The 25,586-nt window shown below is 35.6% G+C and overlaps 1 protein-coding gene across 11 annotated transcripts in view; it reads left to right on the forward strand.

Moving 5' to 3' along the window:
• FAM172A (family with sequence similarity 172 member A) overlaps positions 1 to 25,586 on the forward strand; it is a 425,633-nt gene that overhangs the window by 42,303 nt on the left and 357,744 nt on the right. For all 11 annotated transcript variants that reach the window (XM_038532335.1, XM_038532336.1, XM_038532328.1 and 8 more), the window contains 2 exons: positions 3,228 to 3,329; positions 8,248 to 8,348. In XM_038532335.1, coding sequence (XP_038388263.1) covers positions 3,260 to 3,329; positions 8,248 to 8,348 — 171 coding nt within the window. In that variant the 5' untranslated portion in view covers positions 3,228 to 3,259. The remainder of the gene's footprint in view (positions 1 to 3,227; positions 3,330 to 8,247; positions 8,349 to 25,586) is intronic.

Consider the following 25,586-nt stretch of genomic DNA (forward strand, 5'->3'; position numbering starts at 1 on the left):
ATTCCAAAGGCAGTGGGTTTTATGCAAAAGTCAAGTATAATAAAAAGCTTCTATTAAAAATACCTTCAATCACCTATAAAATACAGTATGACTAAATCCATGTAACTTAAATATGCATCAGATGTAACACAAGTGTTTTTTCTAAAACATGCCTCTGGTGATTAAAGTGATTCAGGAACTAGAATTCTAAACTTCAACTAAGCATATGCGGTAATTGGATAAAAATACCACTTGATACCCAGAAGAGTTGAAAACGGAGACTTAAACAGGTATTTGTACACTCATGTTCATAACAGCATTATTCACAATAGCCAAGAAAACAACGCAAGTGTCCAAAGACAGAGGAATGGTGTGATGGTTAACTTTATATATCAACTTGACTGAGCTATGCCATGCCCAGATATTTGGTTAAACACTACCCGAGTGCCTCTGTGAAGGTGTTTCTAGAGGATATTTGAATCGGGGTGAATATGTATGTAATACTTTCAAACACTTTTGGAAAACTAACAAACATAATGAAAATGAAACTATATTCATAATTTTATTCTTTATAAGGTAAGGAAGAGGGGAGTAGAATATTTTAGGGTTAAAATGGCACATAGAGTAAAGAAGGGGATTTTGAAAGAGCATTGAGTTTAGGTATTGGAAAATACATTTATTCCATTAATCCCACTGTACAATTAAGGTGTAATTTTGGACAAGCCCTTTACTTCTCTGAGCTCATTTCCTTGTCTGAAAGATAGTGAAGGTGATAATACATGCTACTATTTATAGGGTTGTGATGATCAAGTGAGGTACAGTATCTGAAAACTTTAAATTGGTATAAAGATGAGTGTGTTATGATCTGAGCTGATAGACAAAATGCCTGTTAGACATAAGATACCTGCTTATATGTTAGGTAGTTGCTGTGTGTCTGACAAAAAGGTTTCTAAGTTTTGAACTGTAGATGACTTAAAATGAAGGAGCGAGCCTCAATTCATTGGAAAGAGAGAACATTTTCTAGCCATTCCAAGCCATTTATGCTATTAAGAAATCTTCCATTTTACTCTGTTTTGCAAAGAATTACATGGTGTTCAGAAACTTACTAATGAATCAGACATTTGTCAGCCTATATCTCTTTTTTAGCCCAGTATGCATATTATGTGACATTTGCGTTTTACTAAAGAATTTGCTAACATTTTTTATTTTTGAATTTTGAAGATGCCATACTTTCATGGGAGGTAGGGTTTATTTGATATAGCAGTTTGAAAAGTACTAAAAAAATGATTTTTTTTGAGGGCTTATCTTTACGTCCTACAGAAAGAGACTAGAGATGGAGGTAGGCAAACTACTTTTTTTTTGGCATATTTTGAAGTTCCATACAGATGGATTTGTTATATCTCTATAAGTAAGAGACAGAAATAAAGTGTTTCTTCTGAGATAATTCTTTTGTAGGAAAAGGGACTTTATTACATATCCTAGGAACTGATTTCAGGAACTTGAATTAGAATGAAAAAACTCAAACACTAATTTTTTTCTTTTTTAAAAAAAACATCTTTTTGTAACTGAATAAATATTTGAAGTTTATCTTTTTGGTTTTCTGAGTTTTGATATGACCGTCTGATGACATAGAGTGAGAATTTCTGCCTCATTCTATGATAAGAACCTAAGAAATATCATTAAATTCTTGTGACAGACTGATTCTAGGCTGGGGCAGGGAAAAGATAAGCCTATAGCAACCATCTTGTAGTAACACAAAATAAGGAAATATTTAAAAAACAAAAAGATAAGAGCATGTCAAAGAGTTATAGGAGCCAGCTGGAAGAGTTTACAGCCATGACCATTGCTGGAACAATTTGAGTAACAAAATAAATGTAGTATTGGTTGTAACCCAAAATTATAATAAATATCTATGAGTCTCTACTGATACAAATAAGATTGAATAAATGTATATAAATGGAGGAAGAGAGACAAATTTCATACAGAAGAATTCCAAATAATATATATTGATATTCTCTGCTCCACAAAGTAGAGCATAATTCCACCTCTTCCTCTCTGAATGTGAGCTAGACTTACGTCTCATAATCTGAGGAATAGGTTATAGAAAGGGAAAAATAGTTAACTTCATAATTGAGAAGCCTGGCAGACACTGCATTACCCAACTGATGTGGACTAACATCCCTAGTGATGTTCCGTGGATATCATGTTCCCCCGGATGTGATGTAATAAGAAGGGCAGTTCACCACTGTGGCATTCTTTCCAAAAACCTGCAACCCTAATCTAATCACAAGAATTAAAAAAAAAAAATCAAACATGCCTAAATTGGGGGTCATTCTACAAAATACCTAACCAGTATTTCTCAAAACAGTCAAGATAATGGAAAAGAAGCAAAGATTGAAATCAGTCATAAACCAGAGGATATTGGCAGGCATGACAGCTGCATGCAGTGTGGTATCCTGGATGGAATCCTAGAATAAAAAAGGGCATTAGTGGAAAACCTGATGAGTAATTTCTGGACTTCGTTGACTTCTTCACTTTCACAAATGTACCCTGGTAATGTAGATGTTAACAATAGGGGAAATGGGGTAGAGGATATACAGACGGTATCTGTACTTTCTTTTAACTTTTCTGTAATCCAAAATGATTTCAAAATAGAATGTTTATTTAAAAACCTTTGTTGACAATTTTTTTATTGTATGGAAATCAAACTTTGTGAAGAATAAAAACTGCTTTGGGTTGAATGTTAACCACATTTTTTCCAGTTAGCTTTTTCTATTTTAATATTGTGATTTTTCCTATAAAAATGGAATAATGTGCTGTATTACCCCTACTTAAATTTGTAAGTTTCTTTATTCATAAGTAGTAGTTTCACCTTTATATAAGATTTAGTGACCATTTAAAAGACTTGAAACTTTTAAAACTATGGATAGAGGTTAATAAGATACAAATTAATAGCTGAAAATTTTGAGGGAAAGAAGTTAATAATTTACTGTAGTGGTACATAGGATCTAAAATTATGATTGTTTTGGGAATTATGATTTAGAAAATGCTTTTGATATTGCCATGATGTAGCACTTGGGGAACTTAAGATTTTAAAAACATTATCAATAAGGCAACACATAAAAAGTAACCTAATAAAACAAAAGAATACTTAATTTAAAATATAATCTTTGTTATTAGCTATGTTATAAAAATATAACTTTGTTATTAAGAAAATGAACATAAGCATGTTTCATATTCTTTTCTAGATTTATTATCTAGGATTGATTTGGATGAACTAATGAAAAAAGATGAACCACCACTTGATTTTCCTGATACCCTGGAAGGATTTGAATATGCTTTTAATGAAAGTAAGTGATTGTATACTATATACAAGACTTATTTATCATGGTAGTAGAATCATAGGACAGATATTATTCTCTATTTTTATTAGCCAGTTAGAATGTTTTATGTATTTTAAGAAATAATGACTTAACCCTTCATGGTGGAATTCTTCACTCAAACAAAAGAATTGTAATTTCTCATAATTGTCAAATCGCTTAAAACAACGGACATGAATTTGATTTGACTTAACATATTTCAGTCTTGAGCATTCAGCTCTCTGGCATCCAGTTGCGACTCCAATTAAATTATGTAGAAAGATGCTACTTTTTCACATATTTGAAATGAAATGACTAGCAATTATCATCTGTGATGATATTTTAATTGAGCACGATACTCAATTTTCCGTGATTTTTTTCAGGCAACATCCTTATTTTAACATTTATTTTATTATTTTTTTAAAGTTTGTTTGCTTGTTTGTTTATTTATTTGAGAGAGAGAGAGAGATACAGAGAGAAGGTGAGAGGCTGAGCAGGGAGCCTGATGCAGGGCTGGATCCCAAGACCCTGAGATTATGATCTGAGCCAAAAGCGTTGCTTAACTAACTAAGCCACACAGGTGCCCTGCTTATTTTAAAATTTATTAATTAAATTCTGAATTAGAAAGACTTTTCTTTGGGATTTGGAAGAACATATCATAGGTTACAAGGATGTTTCTGGGACAAAGAATTATGATTCACTGAATTAATAACATGATATTATACTTGAAAAGTACTATTGTTACAGGCTTTGGTGGTATTTGAGTTGTAGCTTTGTATATTTTGGTCCACATCAACTAAATTGGTGATTTGTTATCACTGTGGTATTCCTGTGGTAGTTATAATATCAGTTATAGGTGTCAGGATTTATAGTGACAGTCTCTGTGTACTAGAAAATTAATTGAGTTTAAACAGGTAATTATTAGAAACTTTGATCTCTTTTCTCATATTTTCATGCTTTTTAATTAAGGATATCTTATGCCAAAATATGTAATATTTTGTCTTTTCAAATTTCTTTATTTTAAATAACAGAACCAAATAAGCATTGAGACTAAAATTGCCTTTATTCCTTTGAAAAATTATTCCTAGACTCCTTCAGAACAGGAATGGGGGTGATCCCTGGGGGGCTCAGCGGTTTAGCGCCTGCCTTCGGCCCAGGGTGCGATCCTGGGATCCCGGGATCAGGTCCCGTGTTGGGCTCCTGGCAGGGAGCCTGCTTCTCCCTCTGCCTGTGTGTCTCTGCCTCTCTCTCTCTCTCTCTCTCTCTCTCTCTCTCTCTCTCTCTCTGTCTATCATGAATAAATAAACAAAATCTTTAAAAAAAAAAAAAAAAGAACAGGAATGAGATGGGATGTTGGTATTAAGGGTAAATCATAGAACTGTGGATATAGGGACATCAGTTTTCATTGAAGTCTATGTTTAATCTTCCTTGAGTGTTTCTTAAAGTGAATAAAAGAACAAGCTATACACCTTTCTTTTCTAAGTAGGCCCCGTACCCAATGTGGTGCTTGAGCTCATGAGTCTGAACTCTGAGGTCAAGAGTTGCATACTCTACCAACTGAATCAGCCAGGTACCCCAGAAGCAATACACTTTTATCTTCCCCTTTTTTACCAGTTACATACACACACCTTTTCACACTTTATACACCCTTGCATGTCCATACCTATATCTTTGCATCCACATGTGCCCTTTTGTGTATGTATACCTCAAATGTGAATGCATCCTTGCACACGTGTACCATTTATAAGTATTTTGGATACTTGCATAAACATAGACTAACAATATGAGGCAGAAATGCTTGGATTCTAAGTAGAGAATGTCACTTTTAAGGATCTTATTTTTAGCTTGAAACAGTTCAGCTTTGAATTTGGATAAATGGTGAATATTTTTCAAAGAGGTGAGCATTTGGAAATAGGAAACTGGGTCTTAATACTAAACCCCCATGAGGGCAATTCTAGCTTTGTATCTCTAGATATTTCTTTTTTAGCTTAGATATTTCTTAGCTTAGATATTTAGCTTAGATATTTCTTTTTTATGATGACAAAAACTTTTTTTTTTGAGATTTTAATTATTTATTTGACAGAGAGGGTGGGGTGGGGAGAGAGAGAGAGAGAGAGAGAGAGAGAGAGAGATTGAGAGAGCCAGCCAAAGAGCACAAGCAGGAGAAACAGCAGAGGGAGAGTGGAAGCAGGCTCCCTGCTGAGCAGGAGCCCAATGTGGGCAATCCCAGGATGTTGGGATCTTGACCCCAAGCTGAAGGCAGACACTTAACCAACTGAGCCACCCAGGCACCCTGATGACAGAAACTCTTATGAAAACTTTGAAATTGAACTTTCATTACCTGATTGAAGAAGTTTCTAATTTTTTCTAAAGGATTTTAAAGTAGTTAGTTGGATAAAAGAAGAATTTGGATACAAGTTTTACTCTAAGCCAAAGGGGAAGAGATTTTTTCTTAGTGATACAAAAGTGTGCTGCCTCATAACATTGCACCAGAGCATAGGGAGTATAGGTGAGGGCAAAAGCAGAAAAGTCTTCAAGTTCTTTATCAGCAAGAAGCCCTAAGCCAAAGGGGAAGAGATTGTTCCCCCTAAGCCAAAGGGGAGGAGATTGTTTTTACCTGCATCAAATTGATACCTTATTCTTTCAAATCACTGTGCCTTTTCATATACATCTTTTGTTTAAAATGCTCATTTAGCCAATTCTCCTGTTGTTGTAATTGTATAAGGTCCAGCTCAAATGTTTTTGCTGATAAAGAACTTGAAGACTTTTCTGCTTTTGCCCTCACCTATACACCCTATGCTCTGGTGCAATATTATGAGGCAGCACACTTTTGTATCACTAAGAAAAAATAATTGGTCTTGTGGCAGACCATTTGAACCTGATATTTATTGAACTCTTAATACATGTCAGAAAGTATCCTAATACTTTCAGATTATTAATTCATTTAGGAAAGTGATAGCATGTTTGAGGTCCTAGACTCCATAACAAATCTGATAAAAAAAAATATATGGACACAGTTCCCAGAAGAGCACACATTTTAGGTATACATGTGAAACTTTACAACTGATTTTGAGGACCGTAGCTAAAATGTCCTAAAACAGATCTTTGACAGTCTCTGGAGAGATTGTCCAAACCTTTGAGAAATGCCATATTTGCAAATAAATATATAAGTTATCTAGCTACTTTTTCTGGATAAAAAATGCTCACTTTCTTTGCCTTATAACCTTATTTTCACTTTTAACAGTAGTGCTAATTAATAGGTGGCTTATTTTGACAGGTCCCATTTTTCCTAAAGAATTCAAAAAAGAGTATTCTGGTGATTCAACACAGTATCTCATGTTGAGAGTATTTAAAACTTTACAAATAAGGATTAGCCCTTATTTTGCATATTTAAAAAGGCAATTTTGTATGTAGTGAAATTGATTCATAAAAATAGTGGAGTAATTTTACTTGGAGTAGTATTTCCAGAGTTCAGTTTCGGTGTCATTATTTCCTTTTAAGTTTTTGTCCACTCCTGCATGTCCTGATTGAATAAAAATGAAATACTGGGTTCCACTCTGCTTGATCATACCCTTCTTTGGGCTCTAACCCCTTTCTTGTGCCTCACTGCACTTTGCATCAGGTCCAGATCCAGTAGTTTGAGCCTTCTACTGTTTGATCCCAACATATTCTCCAGTTTGGTTCAGTACTTCTTTTTGTTTCTGTTAAAATGGACTGTTCACTGTTATTTGAATTTTCTGTCCATTTTTTACATTTTTGTTTAAGTTGCTAGGTTGAGGCAGAGGAGAATAGGTTAAAGTACTTGGGCTGTGGTCTATTTCTCTCCTGATTACCAGGAGAATACTTGTGGGACAGAGAGAAGACAGGTGGCCTGGCCTTTTCTCCTTAGAAAATGATGATAATGTAATCTTTTAGTGATTACAGACTAACGTTTACTATGAGCAGAGGCTTTATCCATGGAATACTTTGAGCAGGATGACTGGATTGCCATTGCTTATGGTACATAAACATATAATCTGTGGCTGTATGAAGTGTATTTCTCTGGAGAATATCATATAAATAGTACCACTCTCTGGCACATAAAATTGAAGTATTTTATAACCAAACGCTCACTAATGTATGAGGTAACCTTTTTGCCTCACTTAGAGACCTCACCTGCTCTGGACCAGAGAGTGCTGGCAATGAGAGGAAAAGACCTGGAAGAAGTGCCCAGGCTGTCCCAGACTTCTCCGGCTTTTCTTTGCCTGTACCTCTTGATTGCTTATTCCCTTGATATTACCTTGAGTTACTGTCAGCATAATCTCTGAACTGAGTGTGTCTGATTTGACAGTCCAAACCTGTTGGTTGGCTCACTACTTTTCTCCAGTGTTTGTTTGAAATCTTAACCATACTTCAAGGCCTAGTTGAGAAATCTCACTGGACCCTCTGAGCCTATTCTAACCTATAGGGATCTTCCAGTTTCCCAAACTCATTTTAGACTTTATTGTCTACATGGGTTGCCTGTGACAGTTTTTAGATTGTTGACTTACTTCATTCCTGTTTAACTTCCTGAAAAGTTGCTTAACTTTTTAATATTTATCCTTTTACTCCTCTGGTAACCTCTAAGCTGAGGAACTAGAACCATGTTCACAGCTGTAACTAGCAAAGATCTTTATACATTAAAGGCCCTCAAATGTTGTTAATTTGCTTTAGAGAAATGGAGGTCAAAAACCAGAGTGTTTGAATAGTTGGGACCATTTTTAAATAGTATTTAGGTGTTTGCATCATTCTGATGTCTGAAGGAAAATCTAATGAAAAAAATGAAACTTCTGAGAAAGTTATTTTAGACTTTTATCAGACATTTGTTATATTTTTCATAGTATTGTAAATATACTCTGAATCATAGCAATACTATTTGTTTATCTTCTAGAGGGGCAGTTAAGACACATAAAAACAGGAGAACCATTTGTTTTTAACTACCGAGAAGACTTGCACAGGTGGAACCAGAAAAGATACGAAGCTCTAGGCGAGGTACGGTCATATATTCAACTTTAAATTGTTGTTGTTGTTGTTGTTGTTGTTTTTCCAATTTGAATAGTCAGAATAAAGTTTTCGAAGTTAAAGTAATTCATGAAGTCTTTCTAAAAAAAATAGTGATTTTAAAAAAGGTTTTGCTTTTTTTTTATTTCAGTGGTTATGTTTGAAATGTATTCTCAGTTTAAAAGTTTTTATGTAATCATACACTTCCCATGACCTTAATATTTTATAGTGAGTCATTACATCAGAAAACAAATTCATGCCAAATTTTATCTTTTAAATATTTTTAAAAAGTTGAATCCTCTGTTATTGCCAGGAGGAATACATGTTCTTTTAAGTGTTTATCTTAAAGATGTTAATGTTAATTATGTGAGGGGATGGATGTATTAATTGTATTAGTCTTGCTTATCGTTCTATGAATATATATGTATGTCAAATCATCACAATCAGTTATTCCTCCATATAAAGGTAAAAAAAGTGCTTATGTGTGTGAAGATTGATATTTATTTGGCTAATAATTAGGTCTCACTTATCTGTGACTTGATGAAGGATTAGGTCTTGTGACCATTTAGGTTTCTCATATGCTGCCACTGGGAGGAACCCTTGAAAATGTCATTTGTTATTCATGTGAATGTTTTGTTAAAGCCAAAAGTTTTATTCATTCAGTATCATGTTAAGTAATTTTAATGAACTGCATAGGGACGCATTGGTTTAGTGTAATAACTACATACTACATTAGTTCTCTAAAGAAAAGCTGTAGTTCCTATATCCCTGTTTTGATTCTTTAAAATACTAGTCAGAATGAATTACTTGGTTAAGCAGTAGCATAAAGAATATATGAAACTTCGTTTATGTTTGCTGGGAGACAATTCTCCATAGACTGCATTTCCACATGTGTCTGAACAGAGCACTGACAGCATTTGTTGTGAACTATCTTTTCGGGGTGTTTGTATAGGAAACAACTTGGAAAAAAGAGATTGTGTGTCCCTCCAAGGCAGAGAGAAGATTTGTTTGCTATCCAAGAAAATGCTCTTGGTGGCAGAGAATGGGCAGGTTTGCTAGCAATCCCTTTATAAGATTGGTCTTCATAAATTTTGAGGTTCTTCAGCTATGGTACAGTCCCACAGCATGCCCAGCCTCTATCCTTAGCCCATTCACATCACCTCTTTGGGATTTGAAGGACAAAAGAAAGAGATGAAAATAAGCTTGTGTTGCTTGCTATTATACCCTAAATAATAAAGTCTTTTGTCTCTGACACAAGTCTAGTGTCTTTTGGTAGTATCCATGAAATAGCAGGCTAACTTGTTAGCTCACAAACAGGATAAAATCTCAGGTCCTTCAAAGTTCTTGATATTGTTCTCTAACATTTGTAACTTAAGGATATTTAATGCCCTGAATAATTTCTGCTGCACATGAGATGTTTGTCCGCTTCCACTTGAATTAATTATGTGCAGCAAACTGGTTATTATGTTGATTCGAATATAATATCCATAGTATCTGACCTTACAGAAGAACTGGGGATGTTTCTTCTGTTTCATTTTGTTTTTAAATGGGGCTTACAATTTACTCTTTTCCATAAGCCATGCACATTTGTTCACTTGGGCAGGTGCTGTTCTCTAAACAGACTTTGCGCTTTTTGGTGTCTGCATCTTTTTTACCCTTAACCTGTATCCTCTAGCATCATCTCTGTCAAAATTTAACAACTGTGTTTTATTAGGTTATTTCATGTGTAAGTGATTCCTTTCTCCTCGGATGTCCTATCTTATGTTCATTGAACATAGGGGAGGGTCACAGGTTTAATTTTTGGTGGATCTAACTCCATTATAATCAAAGCATCTTGAAATTTCACTTTAATAATTATATATAGATAGAAAATATTCTGCATTATCTAGATTTCCCACCTCATATGCCTACATTCACATTTGTGTTCATGAGCAAGTTGGCCCCAAAGGATGACCCAAAATCACAGGATTTATTCTATAATGCAATGTATCTCAAATATAGATCAATGGACCCCCTGGGCTTCAAGTACCAATCCCATTTACTTCCCAATATATTTATCAAAAGTAAACATAACTTTCTAGTGTAAAACTTCCACAACAAAAGATCCAAAGATGAGAGAAGGGAAGATTAGTTGTTAGCATTTTGTTCTCTACCATCTTGCTTCTCATGTCCTGTTTGAAATACTCGTTTTCATTATTGATGTCACTGTTGAAGGTTGATTATTCATTGAATTTCATCTCCTACATTTTAGGATTATGTATGAGTTCTAGTTACATACGAATAATCGAATAATGATAGAATTTTCACTATGGTGAATTTGGTGTTCATTATGGTGGAATTTAATAATGCATAGGTGGACCTATCTTTTTGTCCATATTCCTTCATTTCTATTTCTGAGCTATGCCTTTCAGTCAGATATACTTTCCGGTTCATACCTTGTACTTTTATCTTATACTGTTTTCTCTCTTTGAAATGCCCTTGTTCCCTTGTTCACAATACCCCTACCTCTCCCTGCCTTCAGATTTTGGCCCACGTGTCTCCTAGGAAGCCTTCTCTCATCTCGTTTGCCACTTTCTTCTCTATCTCTTTTCTCAGTTTCCTTTCTTCTCATTCTCTTTTTCTGCCTATCTTGCCTTCTTCCAAGAACGATTTACAGTGACTTTAAATGTGAATATGCCACTTAGCAAGATTAAAAATTAAATTAAAAATAATAAAATAGAGTTAAAAATATTGTTAGTAAACTAAAGGCATGAGTTTGCTTTATTTCTCTTAGGATACTTCTGTATTACAGTATTTTATTAGTGCATGTTTTTTAGCAATTTGGGGGATTTTTTTTTATTTTTTCATGATATTTGTTGAATAGTAAGTGATAAAATGTATAAACTGCTATAAATTCGAGAACTGTGCCTTTTAGGAAATTTCTTGATTTTGGGAATTTGGCCATAAAGATGTTTTCTTATCAGAAGAAAGGAAAATGAGATGCTAATGATAGTTTTCCCATTTGTAAAACGAAGCAATTTTCAATTATTTTACTCTAATTCCCTTTTAATTTCTAAGATTTGCAGATGATTACAGCTTTGCTGATTAAAATTATTTGATTAAAAGTAGTCTGTATTTTGACATGTTGTGTTGGAAAATTTTTATTCTTCATAGACAAACACTAGACTTATTTTTTCGCCATAATTCAGAAAATAGAAGTTCTTGTATAACTGTCTTAAAGTTCCTAGAAAGAAATTAACCTTTGCATTTAAATTCTGGAAATAATTTAGTACTTCATGTTACCAGTGAGATTGCTAGATGCATTGAGAGCCTATAGAAGGCATCTCACCATGTTCTGGACATAGAAGCATTGAAAAATCTCCTTTCTCATTGATGGATAGGATGGAATTCAGCGGATAGTGCAAATTTGAGTTTATCGCTTAGGAGCTTGCCTTACTAAGATTGAAGTTTTAAGGTAGCAGATTCTAACATTGGCCAGTACTCTAAACCAAAACCCCATCTGTTTTTTTTTTAGTAAGTTCCTACTAAATATTGAGTTTTGTCTTTACTGGAAAATTACTATGTATGTTTCATAACTGCCATTTTAGTTTATATTTATTTCTCTCTTAAGGAGATTATTATAGCAGTCATTGTTTTTAAGACTTGCTCCTGAAATGCTCTGTCATTTCTATGTAAATTAAACTTATTGTGTAAATAAAATAAACTGAGATGTCAGTTTGTTTTTCTAATGCGGTTCTATAACTATACAAAAGAATACTCTTTGCATTCGCATAGTTACCTTTTTATAGTCAAACAAATGCTTTTCCTAATACATATATTTTTTTTTACCATCTACATATAGCTTGATAAAAATACATAACCTATAATAAGTTTGGACAATTTATCTAAATTTAGAAAAGTACTGTCAGGGTTTAAGGAAGTGGGAGAGTAATGTGAAAGGGTAACTTTCAAAATAGAATTCTTCGGTATATGTACAGGACTTGAATGCCAGAGAATAATGTTTTTGTAGGCTCAATTAGGAAGACTCCAAAGGCTATCATGTTAAGTAGTAAGTAGAGTTTAGACTTTAGACTTCATTTCTAAAAACTAGCATGTAGTTTGTGAAATTCTTTTAGCTATCTCTTTCATGTCAATACTGAATTACTATTAAATGGAGAATTTGTAATCGAGCAGAAACTCTAATAAGAGGTTTGATTTTCTTGCCTAATTCGGGTCTTTGTATTTCCTTTAATATTTATCTTAATTACCTCTTTAAAAAATAATAAATGGTCAATGTGTTTAATAAGAGAATAGCAGTGATTAGTAGTTTTATAAGCTTGGCTCTTTACTCTTGGATAGAATCACACAAAACAATGAAGGGCATTTTTTTTTTTTCCCCCACCTGTGAAGCCATCTGGTCCTGCACTTTTGTTTTTTGGGAGTTTTTTGGTTACTGATTCAGTTTCTTTGCAGGTTGTCAGTCTGTTCAAATTTTCTATATCTTCCTGTTTCAGTTTTGGTAATTTATATGTTTTTAGGAACTTGCCCATTTCTTCTAGGTTGTCCAGTTTGTTGGTGTATAGTTTTTCATAATATTCTCTTATAATTGTTTGCATTTCTATGGTGTTTTTATTTTTCCTCTTTCATTTGTGATTTTGAGTCCTTTTTCTTTTCTTTTTGCTAAGTCTGGCTAGAGGTTTATCAGTTTTGTAGATTTTTTTTTTCCCGAAGAACTAGCTCCTAGTTTCATTGATCTTTTTTTTTTTTTTTTTTTAAGTTTCTATATTAGGTATTTCTGCTCTAATCTTTATTCTTTCCTTCTATACTGGCTGCTTTAGGCTTGGTTTGTTATTCTTTTTCTAGTTTCTTTTTTACAGGTTGTTTATTATTTATTTATTCATGAAAGACACAGAAAGAGAGAGGCAGAGTCAGAGGGAGAAGCAGACTCCTCGCAGGGAGCCCAATGCGGGACTTGATCCCTGATCCCGGGATCACACCCTGAGCTGAAGGCAGATGCTCAGCCGCTGAGCCACTCAGGACTCCCTCTTTTTCTAGTTCCTTTAGATGTAATGTTAGGTTGTTTATTTAAGATTTTTCTTGCTTCTTGAGGTAGGCCTGTGTTTTTGTAAGGTTGATTTAATGGTCACGAACTCTTTATCTCTCCTCCTATTCTGAATGATAGCCTTGCTGGATATAGTGTTCTTGGCTGCAGACTTTTCCTGTTCAGTGCTTTGAATATATCATGCCACTCCCTTTTGGCTTGCCACATTCTCTTGAAAAATCTCCTGCTAGCCTTGTGGGGTTTTTTTCTTATAAGTCCTTTTTTTTTTTTTTTTTTTTCCTTTTAGGATTTTATTTATTAGAGAGAGAGAGAGTGAGAGAGAGAGAGCATATGAGAGAGCACAAGTGGTGAAGCGGGAGAAGCAGGCTGCCCATTGAGCAGGGAGCCCTATGTGGGGCTCGATCCCAGGAGCCTGGGATTTTGACCTGAGCTGAAGGCAGAGACTTAACTGACTAGCCACCCAGGCACCCCAGTTAATGACTTCTTCTGTCTTGCTTCTTGTAAGATTTTTTCTTTATCACTATATTTTGCCAATTTAATATAATATGTCTTAGTATTGGCCTGCTTTTGTTGATTTTGATGGGAGTTCTCTGTGTCTCTTGGATCTGGATGTCTGTTTCCTTCCATAGATTAGGGAAGTTTCAGCTATTATTTCTTCAAATAAATTTTCTACTCTCTTTTCTCTCTCTGCTCCTGGGACTCCGGTAAGATGAATATCATTACATTTGATGAAGTCACTAAGTTCCCTAAGACTGTTCTCATTTTGCATAATTCTTTTTTCTCTCTTTAGTTCAGCTTCATTGCTTTCCATTACTTTGTCTTCTATGTCGTTACCTCATTCCTCTGCTTCTTCCAGCCTGCTGTTCATCTCATCAAGGGTGTTATTTTTTTTAATTTTTTTTTATTTATTTATGATAGTCACACAGAGAGAGAGAGAGAGAGGCAAAGACACAGGCAGAGGGAGAAGCAGGCTCCATGCACTGGGAGCCCGACGTGGGATTCGATCCCGGGTCTCCAGGATCGCGCCCTAGGCCAAAGGCAGGCACCAAACCACTGCGCCACCCAGGGATCCCATCAAGGGTGTTTTTAATCTCATTTATTGCACTTTTCATCTCTGATTCTTTTTTTAAGTCTTTTATATCTGTGGTAAGGGTCTCACTGATGCCCTCTATTCTTTTCTCAAGTCCAGTTCACATCCTTATAATTAGTGCTTTAAGTTCTCTAAATGTCACGTTACTTTTTTTTTTTAAGTCACATTACTTATAACTATTTCTCTTAGATCTCTAACCATGACCATGTCTTGTTCTTTAATTTGGGATAAATTCCTCTATCTTCTCATTTTGTCTGAGTCTCTGCCTGCTTTTCTGTATTAGTAAAGCCAGTTATGTCTCCTGTTAGTGAAAGTAATGACCTTATAAGGAAGAGGCCATGTAATGCCTAGGCCTGGCACTTTTGAGAGTGTTTCCATTGTCCACTGTACTGTTTTTGGCTGCTCTCTCCTATAGGCCAGTTGACTGTAGTGGCTCTTTGTGCCTGCTGTTGGTAGTGTTTGAGCCCTGGCCTGAAAGTGGTGAATTTTAACTAGATGTGCTCTGGTTTGCTTGTGAAATGAGACCTGTCACCACCTCCACCAGAACTGAGGCCCTGTAGAACTCTCTGGTTGGGAGATGTGGTGTAAGCAGGGGTTTTTGCTGGTCTCCTGTGGAAGGGCCCATGGCTAAGACTGAGGCAGGCATGACTGAGAAAGGCAATTCTGTGGACTGTAGGGGGTGGGGACACTTAGTGTAAGTAAGTTAGGTAGCCAGTGTCCACACTGTGCTGCTTCCTGCAGGTGGCTCTGTGTTTACTGTGAGGGATGGTCGAGAGAATTGATGCTAGCTGACTCCTTTGTTCTAGGAGCCCTATATCTGTGAATGCTGTCTCTCAAGGAGATGCTCTGAGAAGAGCAAATAATCTCCCACTGTGTGCCCAGGTGCTCTTCAGATCACTGTTTCCATGCTGTATGCCCCTGGGGTTTGCCTGCCTTCTTTCTAATGCCCTCCAGGCTCTACTCCAGCAAGTCCAATGACCTTTAAAACTCCAGGCTTTAAGGTCCACTTGTTGTAAGAACTCATGGAATTCAACCTCTCTCATTTTCCAGGCCAATGACTATGGGGAAATAACCTCCTGTGCATTCACCTTTGTGCTCCTGCCAACCTTACTCTGTGACCACAGCTCCCTCCCCTCCACAACATCCATGATCTTTTTCTTCCCTAAACCATAGCTCTGCACTTCCTACTTTCTTCTGTGACTTTTTATCTCCCTTTAGTTGTGGAGCTCTGTCAGGGTTCAGGTTGATCTCTGGGGTATTTAGAATGATTTGATAGTTATTAAGTTGTATTCTTGGGATAGGGTGAGCCTAGGGTCCTATTCCACTGCCATCTTCCTCTCCAAGGGTTTTTTCAATTGCCAAATTTAGGTATTTGGAATAGGAACAACTTAAGGACTAAGAATATAAATTATCATTTAATATCAAAAATTTCAAATATAATGTGATTTTCTGTGTATAATTAATACCTTCATGTAATATGAAATTTACAGATCTTATGTTGTGGCAGAAAGGAATGGCTAGCCATACAGAAATATGGGTCCTAGTTTTGGCTTACTACTGTGTGTATGACTTTAGAAAAATAGCACTCTAATATTTAAGATTTATAATTTACCTTTATTTTTAATATTATGAAGGTTTAATTTCTAGTTTTTCTTTTCTCCTTTTTCTCTTAGTCTAGTTATTTATACTGAAATTGAATTTAACTTTCTCTGGTAGAGATGAAAAACTGACCATCAGCCCAGAGTTGGTCAGCAGTTTTCTTTGACGTCCATCTCTCTTTAGCATCTATACCTATAAGTGGAATACTATATCTAGGATGGTATTAGTAATTGGACATCTTAGAACTGAAGAAGTAGTCACTGAAATAATGAGAAAACCCAACTGAAAAAACAATGTAAGCCTCTTAAAAACAAAGTGGCATTGACACTGTGTGGCAAACACACAGACCCAATTGAACAGAATACAAAGTCCACAAATACATTGAAAGTTTAAATACACATGGAAATATAATTTAGATTATAGTGCAGTTATAAATCACTGGGGAAAAAAGGAACTTTAAGTAATTGATAATCATTTGTAAGAATATAAAATTTGACCTTTAATCACAATATATACCAGAATAAACTCTGAATAGATTAGAGGTCTCAATGTAAAAAAATTAAATAAAACTATGAACCCAGTAGCATTGATCATGTTTTTGAAATACCAACCCAGTATCAATGATTGTGGTTTTGAAATACTACTCCCTATTAAAGAAACATAGAGTCTTTGGAGAAATGTTGGATTCCATTTGTGCAGCTAGAAACAAGTGACATGAGCCTGTAAAATCTTTTCATATCGGAAAGCAAGGAAATTGCCAAAGAATACTAGCTCTTCTAAAATTTGAATAGGAAAAGCCCCCAGGGGATCCTTGGGTGGCTCAGCAGATTAGTGCCTGCCTTCTGACCAGGGCATGATTCCACATCAGGCTCCTTGCATGGAGCCTGCTTCTCCCTCTGCCTGTGTCTCTGCCTCTCTCTCTCTCTCTCTCTCTCTCTCTCTCTGTCTCTGTGTGTGTGTGTGTGTCTCTCATGAATAAATAAAATCTTAAAAAAAAAAAAAAAAGGAAAAGCCCCCCCAACAAACAAAGAAAACCCACAGAAATCCCAACCAGTGGGCAACATGGATAAACAAGCAGTTTAGGAAAAAGAATGCAAATAGCCTTTAAATATATGAAAAGATGTTAAACTTCACTCATAACAAGAGACATGTTAATGAAGACTATGCTAAAATAACAGTTCTCACCTGTCAGGTTGACAAAGATCTTATAAGCTTGATGACACACTCAGTAAATGAGGCTGTAGTGAGAAAGGACTTTTCATATGTTTCTAGTGGGAATGTAAAATAAAGTGGTATAATCTCTTTAGTTGAGAAATTGCCAATATACAAAATTACAGATGCATTTTCCCTTTTGTGTGAGAAAGGAGAGGAAATGCATATATTTGTTGTATGTTTATTTTTGTGAAAAAAAGCCTGGAAAAATCACCTTCAAATTAATACTTATCTTTGGAGGAATTTGGAGGAATGAGATGAAAGGATGGCATTGAGAAACAAACCTCTAATACCTTTCTGTGCAGTTTTGATCTTTGAACCATTATACATTTTAATATGTTAGAAAAAAACATACCACAAAATTTAAAAGAAGATGAAGTGTATATCTAGTTAGTAACATAATAAAAGAGAAAAAATAATTATTTCTGATGGACTTTGGATATAGTACTTGATACTTCTTTTGTTGGATTTGTCCTATGGTTGAGAATGGCCAATGAAATGTTAAAATTAGCTCAGTGCTTTATTAATAGTGATGTTGGTATAATAATGTTGATGCTATTTCATTAATATAGTATATTAAAGCAAATAAATATGTAAATGTAATTGTGAACTATAATTTACAGCATGAGATAAAAGAGTAACAAAGCAGTTAGGAAAACCCAATAGAGAAAACTTAATTTTGGAATATCACTATAAACTCATTATATTTTTAAAATATATTTCCTAGTCCTACTCATCAAAAAGGCTTGGAGGTAGTAGTTCTCTCTTAACATGTGGTACCTTTAGTGCTAACACTTTGCTGTCTAAATGCCTTGCTTAGTAAAAAGAGTCAAGGGTCATTAGAGAAAAGGTAAATAGGGAAAATAGAAGATGAGCCTAGTACAACGTGTTTTACCAGTAAGGAAACACTTAGTCTAATGGAAGTATGTGAAAGGACAGAGGAGCCAATCTGAAAGGGCTTCTTTTGGCCAAAATTGAGACAATTTGAGTATAAAACATAATGAGTTTAGGTTCTAGTAATTATACAACATTTAATAAAAAGTCATCATTTCTTAATGTTTCTTTAAAAAATATAATTAATTTAAAAATATATATAGTTAATTTGCCATCATTCGTTGAAAATTATATAAAAATTGGTAATCAAAGGGAGAGAATTAAGCAGCTAATCTTTTATAAGGAACTGTAGTTCATTTGCTGCTGAGGAAGGAATGCTCTCCTTTACCAAAGAATACTGGCTAGTAAGAGTAGTAAATATGATAGAATTAGAAAATCACCATTTTGACACTTATGGTAGCATAATTCTTAAAATGCTTTTTGAAGATTCACATTTTCTGCTTATTCAAACACACACTAATCTAGGTACTCCTGTGAAGGGACTTTGCAGATGTAATTAAGATTACTATTCAGCTGACCTTAAAATAGATTATTCTGCATTATCTGGGTAAACCCATTGCAATTATGTGAGTTACTTAAAACTGACAAGAAAGGCAGAAGAGTGAGTGACAAAGATTTAGCAGAAGAGGAATTTATAAGAGAGATGCACTGGTAGGGAAGCCAGGAGATCTAAACATGAGATCTAAACACATCCTTGCTGGCCCAAGATACAGGGCCCACGTTCGAGAACCAGACAAGCCTGTGGGAGCTAAGGGTGTCCCTGTACTCATAGCCTTTAAGGAAGCGGAGATCACTGGCCTACACATCCCAGCGAGCTTCTTTTGCCGACAGTCCAAAAGAGCTTGGAAGCTGACTCCTTTCAGAATCTCTTGATAAGAACCTGTAGGCTGTCACCTTAATTTTGGCTATGTGAAACCCAGAGCAGAGAAACCAGTGCAGACTTGTGATATACAGATGTGAGATGCTAAATTGTCTTGTTTAAAGCTGTTAAGTTTGCTGCGATTTTGTTCCATTAGTAATAGAAAACTAATGTACAACTCTTTCATGAAATAGTGGATTCAGAGAACGATCATCGGTGGATGCTAATTTCATTAGGTGAAACGATGCGAGGGACTCTGCACAGTATATTTGCATAGTACTAAAGTATCACCTCAGAGATTTCTTGCAGTTGTAAAGGGAACAATATGTATCCTAAAATAGAGATCTAACTGTGGGCACTTCACTTAAGTGAACAGTTAGTATTACTAGTGATAGAATAACTTGACATTTATGTTTTTTCTCATGTGATACAATTTGAAGTACAATGCATTAACTGAATATTCTGGTTTTATATATTGAATCTGACTAATCAGACCTTTAGATGTCTCTTCCCATTCTCACAAAATAGGGGGAATAGAGAAAAAAGTAAATGACAGCACAGGGACATGATCAGACAATGCATATTTTTTTTTATTTTTTAAATTGATCTTTTTTTTAAAAGATTTTTATTCACTTATTTGAGAAAGAGAGAGCACAAGCTGAGAGGAGGGGGCAAAAGGGAGAAGGAGAAGCAGACTCTCTACTGAGCAGGGAGCCGGATGCAGGGATCGATCCTAGGACCCCAGGATCATGACTTGAGCCAAAGGCAGACACTTAACCGACTGAGCCAACCTGGTGCCCCCAAAGCTTGTTATTTTTAAATGCTGCTTCTTCTTTTTTTTTTTTTTTAAAGATTTATTTATTTATGATAGACATAGAGAGAGAGAGAGGCAGAGACACAGGAGGAGGGAGAAGCAGGCCCATGCCGGGAGCCTGATGTGGGACTCGATCCCGGGACTCCAGGATCACGCCCTGGGCCAAAGGCAGACGCTAAACCGCTGAGCCACCCAGGGATCCCCTTTTTAAATGCTTCTTAAGAAAGAGAAGAAAAAAGCCTATAGAAATAAAGAGAAAGCATATATTGGCAAAATGTTGTTAACAGTTGTTCAATCAAAGGGGGAAATGTAAAGGTGTTTATTGTATTATTTAACAACTTTTCTATACGTTTGAATAGTTTCACAATTAAATATTGGGGGAAAAATAGAAGATGATAGGAAACTTGAAGGAGCTTCTTTTACATGAGTGTGACTTGCTCTTGGCAGGCTTTACTTTAGTGTTCTTGGACACTACTATTTTGTTTGGGACTCCTCAAAGAGTAGAATCTGGAATACTTTCCTGGGGATAACAGCATCCATTTTAGCACTTGAATTGTCTTCATATAGTTCATTCCATTGTTTTAGAGATACTTTATTTAGTATTTTGTCTGAGGCATAAATGCATTTCGAGTCTCAGAGGGAATGAACTAGGTCCGTGAGTGTTGTGACAAGATTTTCTCATACTCTTACACGTTTTACATATGCCAAGAATGCAAGGCCCTACGTGCTTTTTACATGGGCCACTTCTCAGAGTTGTATTTGTGTAAGGGATTGGTGATGAGGTATAAGATGAAGCAAAACACAGAATTGCCTTCAGCTTGCTCTAAAATGGTAGGTTCACCAGGCTTCATATTCCTTACCTTTAAGTCAAACCATTGTGAACACAGAATCCATCTATGCTCATATCATACTCCCTCACAGGAATACGGGATCCAGGGAACCAATGCAAACATGTTTATGCTATGTCATGACTAATATAGGCCTTTGTCTTGGACCCAGAAGTTCTGTGTCTGCTGTCAGCATCCACATAACACACTAACAGGTTAACTTGTAACCACGGCACAGTCAAATTCAGACTTTGTTGTTAAGTCTTCAATAAATAGATCTTCAATAATCCCTCTGCTAGGAGTCGGACATCTGACTTCTGTTCTTCTGTTCTGTTCTTCCCCTGCATTTTCTAAATCTGAAGCCCCTGGGGTTCTGCTAGGCCAGTAACCTACTTTCTCAGTTTTAATGAATGGTGTTACCATCCATCCAGTTATGTAAGTTAGAAAGTTCATAAGTCCTTTCACTTGTATTTAACTTGTGACCAGGTTTTGTTCTTTTTACCTTCTTACCATTACATCTTTCTCCACCCTCACTGCTATTGGTTCCACTTAGGTATCCATTATCCCTTACCTGGATTGCTACAGTGCAGCTATGGAACTGAATTGTGTCCCCCTCCCAGAATTCACATGTTGAAGCCCTAAACCCTAAATGTGATTCTATTTGGAGATAGGACTTTTAGGAGGTAATTAAGGTTAAATGAAGTTATAAGGGCGGGGTCTTCATCTGATAGGGTTGGTGGCTTTACATGGAAAAAGAGAGAGATTCTCCTCTGCCTCTCTCTCTCCGCACACACTGAGGAAAGGCCATGTGAGGAAATAGCAAGAAGGTGACTGCAATCCAGCAAGAGAGCTAGGAGTCTAATCAGGTAGTACCTGGATCTCATCTAAAAGTGTGAGAAATAAATTTCTGTTGTTTAAGCAACCTAGGCTATGGTATTTTGTTAGGGCAGTTAATCAGACCAAGGCAGTGACCTCCAGTGTAGTCCATCCATGCTTGTTTCCTTCCCATCATTTCCATCTCTTTGAACTTGTTTTAACACAGCTACCAGAGGTATCTTTTTAAAATGCAGCTGTGATCAAGTTTGCCTGTTTTTAGATTCTTTTTGTGTTTCTCTTCAAAATAAAATTCAAACCGCTTGCCTTCTCAAAGTAGATCTTTCATGAGTTGGCCCTATTATATTTTTCTGGTTTTGTCACTTGCTTCCTCTCTGCCCTATTCCCCACTCACCCTATGCTTGAGCTATATAAACCTACTTGTGGTTTTCTAATATGCCATGCTGTTTCATATCTCTGGGCTTCTTCTCATGCAGGGACCATTTGGTGCCAGGGATGTTGCTTCACCGCCCCCCTCCCATCTGCTTGCAGAGTATTTATTCATCTTTCAGGCTTAGATCAATCTCTGAGAAAGCTTCCCTGATCCATATAGGCTAGAATGGACATCTCTCTCCTTTGTGTCTCATATATGCTTTTATAAAATAATTCTATTATAACAGGTATTACATTTCATTTCCCTTAATGTTTAATATATTTCTCTTTTCATAGGTGTATTGGGGCTAAACTAAGGCTAAATGGATACCGTGTTGTTTAGGGTTCTCCAGAGAAATAGAACCAAAAGATTGTTTATATATAGACAAATACCTTTTTATTTCAGGAAATTGTCTCATGAGGTTTGAACGAATCGTCGAAAATCTGATGGGGTGGCCAGCAGGTTGGAGAACAAGAGAAGAATTTGTTGCAGTTTGAGTCCAAAAACAGTCTATAAATGGAAATCCCTCTTGTTTGGGAGAGGTCAGTTTTCATTTGTTAAGTAAGCCCTTCAACTGAATGGATGAAGCCCACTCATATTACTGAGGACAATCTACATTGCTTAAAGTCCACCAATTTAATTGTAAATCTCATTCAACACCCTCACAGAAGTAGCCAGAATAATGTTAGATCATGTGTCAACTGGTATGTATTTTACAAACCTGAAATGAGTTTGTCCCTTTGGAAGGGACATCACATTTATCTACAGTGCAAAGGAGACTATAAAGAACATCCGTTGAGGCAGAAGGAAAATCATGAGACATGTGATGTCCTTAAAGCTATGTGAAGAATATATTCCAAGGAGGAATAATGATGATTTCTGTAGCCTGAAGTCACATGGAGATCAGTGGAGGTGTTTCACAGAGTTCTCCTGACTCATCTCCCTGGCTAAAAGTGATTCTTGACAGCTCCACTCTGAAGCCAAAATGTTTTCCAACGTTAAAACATTATTACCTTCTATTTCTCGGTGATTTTAGGATAAGGGTCAGACTACTTCCTATGGAACACAAAGTCTGAGCAGACCTGTGTAGCTTCATTTTCCTCTGTTGTACTATAAACACAAGCCATTATGAACTTCAGGAATTATTTGAAGTTATTTTTCTCCCAGCCTTAGTATGGTCTCCCTTCTTTTCATGAAAGACTTCTTTCTTCTTTTGTCTATTTAACAGATATTCATCCTTCAGGTAATAACTTAAGTCTCCCTTTTTTGTGAGACCTGCTCTGATCGAGGGTTAGGTTAAATTTCACAGATGTAGATATTTACTGCCATAACTCATAATACATTTGTTTTTTCTTGCATTTAATATCTTTCTTAAATACTTCTTTTTCTCTAAAATGTGAGCTAGATGAGATCAGAGGCTCTGTTAATTTGCTTTACAGCATTGTTCCTGGTACCCAGCATAGAGACTGGCATAGGACCAGTATTCAATAGTATATTTGACAGAATATTAAATATGATAAAATTTTGATTTTTCTGTTGAGTATTGTTATATGGAATTTGAAGCATTTTTCCTGTTGTGTCTTTACATGTGTTTATGTAAAATGGGATGTGGCATTCTGGTAGTAATAAACCCATTCTTTAAAAGCCTGTGTTTGGTATAAAAAATCTAACAGGGAAAAATATCCACAAAAATCCCCCCAAAAAATATTGTGAAATTGAAAGGTAAGGTATAACATTTTCCTATGTTTATAAATATGGGAAATAACTGATTTATTGGTGCAAATTCTTATGCAGACTTGCTCTCTATGGCGTGTATATTAGGCTGTTGCCATACTGTAAGCATCACTTACTGATATCTGAGATATTGTGTGCACCATCCCTTTCATGTGATCTGTTTATCTTACTTTCATACAAACTTCACTTTTGTCTTCTTCAAAATCTGTCAGACCCTGTATTTAATATTTTCATAGTATTACCTTTATTAGGAAAGGTAGTGGGATTTCGTAGCACAATCTCCTTTTTGGGTTATAGTCTTTTCTAAGTAATTGCCATTTTATATGAGACTTAATTTCTTTGGTCAACAGATTGTTCTCTGAAATATTTAATAAAAGCCTATAGTCCTTAGATACTAAATTACTGGCTACAACTTGATTATATTTAGGGGAAGCTTTATTAACAAACTTCTGACTGTTGGCTTACTTATTAAATGACTGGTTCATCCTGAATGTTGTGGCTAGTATAGGGTTTTCTCTAGTAGACTGCCTCTTTTCTTCCAGCTGAGTTTATTTCCAAACTTGTGTATTCAAATTATGCTTTTCATTATAATTCTGTAAAGCCATGAAAACTGAAAGAAAAAGAATTGTTATTTTTATCAAAACAAATTTGAGTAAATTAGGAAAGATTGAATAAAGGCAGGTACTGAAAGAAACTCTGAATGTAATTAGTATAAGAAATTGTAGGGGGGTGTAGAGAATTATAAATTCAAGACACTTTCACTCATTGCAAGTATTAAATGTTTTAAATGTGCTCTGTACTTTAAAGAAAGTAAACTAGAAATCATAGATGTAGCATAATGAGTATGGCATATGTAAGAATTCTAGGCAGTAGAATAATACTCAATGAAAAGGAGTTGGTTTTATGTCAGAATATTAGTAAATGAATTGTTTATATTCCTAAAAGCATATAGGACTTCTATTCCCAGCCAAGATAGGGTACGAGGAAAGAATCTTTCCCCCACCTGAAAATTTTAAAAGCCAGAAAAAATGTATAAACAATAGTTTTCAGAATTGTACAACAGATCACTGCCTGTGGAGAGGCTCCAGGCTACAGCATGGGGAGAAGAAACCCAAACATAGACTGGAGGTGTCCCTGAGTTGGACATTCAGAGTTTGGGGAGCCAAGCTGGCTAGGATTTCCTCAAATTTGTGGGATAGTATACTAAAAAGGAGAGAACTGCACAGAATCAAAAAGAGAAAATGCTCTGGAGCTTGTTAGTGGATTTATTTTGAGTTTTTGGCTGAGTATTAATGTGTGCATGTGAATATCTATTAAAATGCATGCTTTAGTAATCTGCTAAAGACAGGGGATAAACTGCTGGAAAGGGGCACACAAAAAACTTTCCTTGGGCCAGGAATAGTTTGTGTATCTACCAGCAAGAGTGAAACAATCTAACACATGGGACATTTGGTATTACTCAGAAGAGCATTGCTTTAGTATGGGAATCAGATTAACTGCTGGCTAAAAGCTATTCAGGAATTGCTCTAATAAAGCTCAAAAACATCCTCACAAGAACTAAACAGCATCGAAGTAACTTAACTGCATCCCACAATCCCAGAATAAAGCCTCAAGATATTTTAAGGAATACAATAAAATCCAGCATTCAACATAAAATTCAATGTCTAGCATCCAATCAGAATTACCAAGCATTTGCAAAAGTAGGAAGATACAACCTGTAACCAGGAGAAATTTGGATCAATAAAAATAAGTCCAAAATGATATATAGGATAGAATTAGTGGATAAGAACATTAAAATGTGGGATGCCTGGGTGGCTCAGCAGTTGAGCTTACGGTGTGGTCCCAGAGTCCTGGAATTGAGTCCCACAACGGGCTCCCTTCGAGGAGCCTGCTTCTCTCTCTGCCTGTGTCTC

Source organism: Canis lupus, chromosome 3 (assembly GCF_011100685.1).
Source record: "Canis lupus familiaris isolate Mischka breed German Shepherd chromosome 3, alternate assembly UU_Cfam_GSD_1.0, whole genome shotgun sequence".
Taxonomy (NCBI): domain Eukaryota; kingdom Metazoa; phylum Chordata; class Mammalia; order Carnivora; family Canidae; genus Canis; species Canis lupus.